General features: G+C 36.4%; 1 protein-coding gene across 2 annotated transcripts; it reads right to left on the reverse strand.

The window, feature by feature from the left end:
• Positions 1-143: 143 nt before the first annotated feature.
• On the reverse strand, positions 144-5,619 carry trub1 (TruB pseudouridine (psi) synthase family member 1). 2 transcript variants are annotated; one of them, XM_073828771.1, is made up of 9 exons: positions 5,489-5,619; positions 5,250-5,348; positions 4,306-4,361; positions 4,124-4,205; positions 3,962-4,034; positions 3,720-3,859; positions 1,490-1,546; positions 1,169-1,400; positions 211-250 (listed from the first exon to the last, which is right to left on the reverse strand). In XM_073828771.1, the coding sequence occupies exons 1-8, from the start codon at positions 5,610-5,612 to the stop codon at positions 1,171-1,173; spliced, it is 861 nt and encodes a 286-aa protein (XP_073684872.1). In that variant the 5' UTR covers positions 5,613-5,619; the 3' UTR covers positions 211-250; positions 1,169-1,170. The 2 variants fall into 2 exon arrangements, with proteins under 2 accessions (XP_073684871.1, XP_073684872.1); XM_073828770.1 differs by having other exon boundaries at positions 144-1,400.
• Positions 5,620-6,000: the final 381 nt, after the last annotated feature.

The following is a 6,000-nucleotide window of genomic DNA, read 5'->3' on the forward strand; positions in this document are numbered from 1 at the left end:
CTGCTGAAATTTCACAAGAAATGCATTAAAATAGAAAACACTTTAAATTTTAAAAATATCTCAATATTGCAGTTTCCAATGTATTTTTTTTTAAACAAATAAATGCCCAAACTTTTGAACAATAGTGTAATTTATTGCTATTTTACAATATATTAGTATTGCAATACACCACATATTGCTTCTATTTTCATTTTTTAGGTTTGTACCTAATATGAAAATGACACGTAAAAGACTGGAACATGTACTGGACCTGGAGAAACGAAATTAAAAGACATGGGCATTCATTAACAAACCAGAATAATTGTATTTTCAAGTATATTTGTGACCCTGGACCACAAAAACAGTCATAAGTTTTTTTTGTCTTTTTTTAATTGAGACTTACACAAGCTGAATAAATAAGCTTTCCGCTGATGTATGGTTTACAGGATATGACAATATTTGGATTTGAAAATCTGGAATCTGAAAAAATACTGAGAAAATCGCCTTTAAAGTTGTCCAAATGAAGTTCTTAGCAATGCATATTACTAATCAAAAATTAGGTTTTGATATATTTACGGTAGGAAATTTACAACATATCCTCATGGAACATGATCTTTACTTAATATTCTAATGATTTTTGGCATAAAGGAAAAATCGGTCATTTCAACCCATACAATGTATTTTTGGCTATTGGTACAAATATACTCATGCTACTTAAAAGTGGTCCTGGGTCACATTTTTCTTTTTTCATTAAGTGAATTCAGATGCATTAATAATCCATAATCAACTTTAATAGCTTGTTAATCTGTAATAAAAAATACAAAGAAAGGAAAAGCCCACTACCTGCAGCACGTTTGGGCTTACATAGTCTAAAAATGACAGTGCCAAATGTTGTTTTATCACTACAGTAACAGTGCAGCTTTAACTAAACACAATCTGTTTCAGTCTAAAATCAAAACAGCAATGCTTTATTTCTCTTAGCACCGTAAGAACTACAGTCAAGTGGTTCTTAAACTGAAACAACAAAATACCAATGGGTTTGCTAACTGAATTTGTTTTTCACACTAGTGCCACCTGTTGTATCCTCATTTGGCCATAAAGATGGATACACATGGATGGTACAACGCCATTTTCCGACAGTTCTCTCACTAAGAATGTAATTTGTGTTTCAGATGGTCCATTTCATCACCTTTATTCATTTTGATCCTTATCGTCACCCTCACTTTCAGATGGGGTTTTCTTATGCTTTGATTTTGCGTTCTTGTCATTCTTCTCTTGCTGTGATGGCATTGGGCAGGGCTGCAGAGCCTGTGAGATGTCTGTCAACGTCCAGCGGTCCTCCTTCAATACGTGCTCTTCCAGTGTGAACTGACCCTGCTTGGTCCGAGTGAGCTCCTTGATGTGAGCACAGGATGATAGAGCTGTGGGGGGAAAGAGGTGAAAATCAGATTATACATGGGAAGTAAATTAAATGTTAATGTTTGAGGGTAGTATTACAAGAAATAAATACCTTTTCCAAGATCATCAACCAAGCTTCTGACATAAAACCCACCTCCACACTCAACATCTGTTAATGCAAAAAGTAAAATTCTAATTTAATGAAAAAGATGAACTAAAGCTGTTCTGCTTGACATAAACATTTTATGAAAAATTTAAAAATATATTTTTTTCCTAACCTAGTGCACCCAAAGTGAAAAATGATTGAACATGTACTCATCCTCCAAGATGCAGATTATTTTGTTATTTCATTGAAACAGATTTGAAGAAATTTAGCATTGCAACACTTGCTCACCCTAGCATCCACAGCAGTGAATGGGTGCCATCAAAATTAGAGTTTAAACAGCTGACAGAAGCATCACAATATTCCAAAAATGACCGACACTCCAGTCGAGACACAAAGCAAAAGCAAAACATTTCTAAACAAATATGTCAGTGGATATCGAGGTGGAAGGAGAACAGGGGATGATTTTTTTTTTTACCAGAGAAAGCGTTATTATGGATTATGAACACATATTTTGATTACGATTGTTTATGATTGTTTTTTTACAAACATGCAACTTTTCACCTCACTATGGTTACCGTTAACTGATGGACTGGAGTCTCTAATTCTGATGGCATCAATTCACTGTATTGGTGAGCAAATGATGTGATGCTAAATTTCTCCAAATCTATTCTGATGAAGAAACAATTTAATTTACATCCAAGATGAAAATGACAGTATGTTTTCATTCTTGGGTGAACTACTCTATCATACAGTGCCTTGCAAAAGTATTCATACCCCCTCATGTTGCTGTCTTATGTAAAACCGTTTTAAATTACTTTTTTCCCCACATCAATCTACACTTCATGCACCATAATGACAAAACAAAAAACAGAATTGTCATACCTTCATAAATTTATTAAAAATAAAAAAACTGAAATAAGTACATTGCATAAGAATTCATACCCTTAACTTACTACTTTGCTGAAGCACCTTTACAGCCTCAAATATTTTTGGGTATGATGCAACAAGATTTGCACATCAACATTTGGCAATTATCTGCCATTCTTCACCTCTCAAGCTCTGTCAGCTTGGATGGGGTCTGACAGATATTTTCAGGTTTCTCCAGAAATGTTTGATTGGGTTCAAGCCCAGGCTGTGGCTGGGCCACTCAAGGACATTCACCGAGTTGTCTATAAGCCACTCTTGCTGTGTGCTTAGGGTCATTGTCCTGTTGGAAGATGAACCTTCTGCCCAGTCTGAGGTTCTGAATGCGCTGGACTCGGTTTTCATTAAGGTTATCTCAATATTTTGGTACATTGAGCTTTTCTTCTATTTTGACGAGTCCCTTAGTCCCTGCCACTGAAAAACAGCCCAACAGCATGAGGCTGATACCTCCACACTTTAATTTCGGGATGGTACTCTGCAGGTGATGAACAGTGCCAGGTTTGCTTTAAACATGATGCTTGGCACTCATCAGACCAGACCATCAGAGGTTCATCAGACCACAAAATCTTGTTTCTCACAGTCTGAGGGTTCTTTAAATGCTTTTTTGCAAATTCCAAGTGTGTTTTCATGTCTTCACTGAGAAGAGGATTGAGTCTTGCCACACCACCATAAAGCTCAGATTGGTGGAGTGTTGGGGTGATGTTTGTCCTTCTGTAGGTTATTCCTGTCTCCACATATGATCATGGAGCTCAACTCCATCATTTGCTCAGTTTGGCCAGCTCTAGGAAGAGTTGGGGTTGTTTCAAACTTCTTTCATTAAGGGAAACGGAGACTACATGCATCTGTGAACCTTCAATGCAGCATTATTTTTCCTGAAATCTTCCCCAGATGTGCTGCTTGATGTTTCTGAGCTCTACATGCAGTTTTTTTTTTTATCTCAGGGCTTGATTTTTGCTCTGATATGCATTGTAAGCTCTTAGACCTTTTCTTAAATTTGCCACAGGTTAACTTTACTCAAAGTGTAGAAACATCTACAAGCAATATGAATGCTCCTGAGCTAAATTTCAACTGTCCTAGATAAGGGTACGAATACTTACGCAATGGAATCATTTAAGTTTTTTAATTTTAATAAATTTGCAAAGATGTTTTTTTTTTTGCTTTGCCATTATATTGTATGAAGTGTAGATTGGTGTGGAAAAACAGTAATTTAAAGCAGATTAACATAAGGCAGCAACAAAAATGAAGGGGTATGAATACTTTCGCAAGGCACTTTATTCTATGTTCTTTCAAATATGCCATATAAATGACAAACCTAAGGTGAAATGTGGCGGGCTGAAGTCTTGTAAAGAGAGGTTGTACACTGTGACAGGACGTGCAGGTTTAGCCTCAACCTCATGACCTTGCTTGAGCAGGACAGACATGCGCTTGCCATCCTTCTTCAATGCTGAATATCTTTAAATGCAAACATCAGAATGTCTATGACATCAAGAAACATAGTTCATTTAGACGTCTGTGAAGAGTGTATTGTATATCAAGCAGAACAAATTGACTTACAGAGGTGGAACCTGCATAATTTCACCCGTAAACTGCTTCAGCTTCTCTTCAAAAGCCTCTTTTGTGATGTGATCTGGAAAAAACAAGCAACCTTTGTATACTGACTTCTGAGAGATATCCATTCCCCCATCACAAGCGCAGCCACAAAATCATGATTCTCACCATAACTCTTCTCTTCAACAACATTTCCTGTGGCGTCAAGAGTATCAGTTCCTTTGCCTAATTCTCCAACAGCTCTGTATTTCTATGAAAAATACCACAGAATCGAATGTTACAGTAATAAAACATAGGAATGACTAATGTAGAAAGACACACCAAGATGATGCGACTCAGAAAATACTTGCTTTTGATCCTGCAAGCATTGTGGTGAGCATCTTTGTTCCTTCACCAATTCCAACCACTGCAAAACATTACATTTTTACATATTTTTTTTTTTCATATTATATCATTTTATTTCACATTCTGTTTGACATAAAGCATTGTTTCTTTTAATACCTAGTTTTAGAAGCAAAATACAAATTGACAAGTTTTTGTTTATTTTTTCATCAGTAGGCCATATTGGCAGCATAGAACGTAAACAATGCCACTGAACCAAATGAAACTTGCATTTTTGCTGATTACTGCTGCTGAAAATGATCAATTATTGTCATGTTTTGCGCTGTACTAATCGGCCGAACCAGGAAAAACATGTTGAGTACTTTAGACTGCCAAAAGTTATTACAAATCAAGGAGAAGAATGCTAAAAACTGGAAAAAGGTTGGCCAAACTGAACCATGATTTCCAGGACAAGGTTCTTGACAACATTTGTGTTTGTTCTTATCATTTCCAATCAGGTAGGGGAAATATTAGGCTAATATCTTAATTAATACTGCTTATATGTATCTTTACCACCTATTAACTTTAGTTTGTCAAATATTGCTCCCTTTCCTGCTTACTAAGTCCTTCTCTATATGATTTAGCAGCTTCCACAAGCTTTTTCCGTGGTTTAGACAGCATCAGTTAGGAATTAGAAACAAATGAGGATGTGTGTGCAAATTGTTGTGCATTTATATTGTGTATTTAATTAGATAATACCTAATTTTACAACGTATAATACAAATATATTGTTTTTAAGTACTTTGATAAGCAACTGGGGAAGATAGTTAAACTATTTTAACCTATTCACCTGTGCTGTCTTGTCTTGTCTTGTCTTATTATATAATATCTGGGAAAACTGCTGGTAAGACTTCATCAGTTATCTTTCTGTTTTATAATATTTCAGAATAAAAGAAGATTGATTTATATTTACCAAGTACACCAGAAGCATTGCTGTCCAGGGTGCCGCCGTGACCAATTTTTAAAGGTTGCTTCTTCCTTTTGCGAGGATTGGGATTTGCAACACCTGCCTCTGTGTAAGGATAAACTCGTTACACAATAAAAAGTACTCTGATTTTACTTTATGAGTGATTATCTCATCGCCCAATGCAGGACTGATATCAACTGCAAAGGATGAATCCCAAGATGCACTAAAAGAGCAAAGGCGCCTACCTTTTAAAAGCGCCTTCTTCAGTGTGTTTAACACATCTGCGGAAGTAGGACCCTGCTTCTTATAAATGGCAAATATACCATTCAGAGACTGCAATTTGGATAGTGAACTGTTCTGTACAGCCATGCTTGTTGATATCACGGCGCCAGATGATGACGTCATTCGTATATAGGGATTTGTAGTTCTTTTAGGAGTGACCGATCACGATTGTGTTTGTGTCACTGTCAACTGCCCTGGGCAGCGTTTCCCAAAAGCATCGTAAGCTTAAGTTGATCGTAGCTCCATTGATTTCAATGGGTCTACGATGTACTTAAGCTTACGATGCTTTTGGGAAACGCAGCCCTGGTAAGCACCTTCGAAATGGACATAAAATCACCCTCAGTTGGGATTTTAATATTTGATATTGCCTGAGAGGATTTCACTCCCTGTATTTCAGCTAGAATCCTGTAATTTTAACATATTCCTGCAAATCAGTCTTTTAATTTGCAATCGCAAGGAATGTTCTGCTGTGATG

Source organism: Garra rufa, chromosome 22 (genome assembly GCF_049309525.1).
Source record: "Garra rufa chromosome 22, GarRuf1.0, whole genome shotgun sequence".
Classification (NCBI taxonomy): domain Eukaryota; kingdom Metazoa; phylum Chordata; class Actinopteri; order Cypriniformes; family Cyprinidae; genus Garra; species Garra rufa.

What these genes read in the sequence shown, in the direction of transcription:
- trub1 (XM_073828770.1), bottom strand. Translation starts at nt 5,612, where the DNA reads ATGGCTGTACAGAACAGTTCACTATCCAAATTGCAGTCTCTGAATGGT. An exon ending in GAAGAAGGCGCTTTTAAAAG is followed by an intron (nt 5,349 to 5,488) that starts GTAGGCGCCTTT and finishes ATCCTTACACAG; the next exon opens with AGGCAGGTGTTGCAAATCCC. An exon ending in CAATGCTTGCAGGATCAAAA is followed by an intron (nt 4,206 to 4,305) that starts GCAAGTATTTTC and finishes TATTTTTCATAG; the next exon opens with AAATACAGAGCTGTTGGAGA.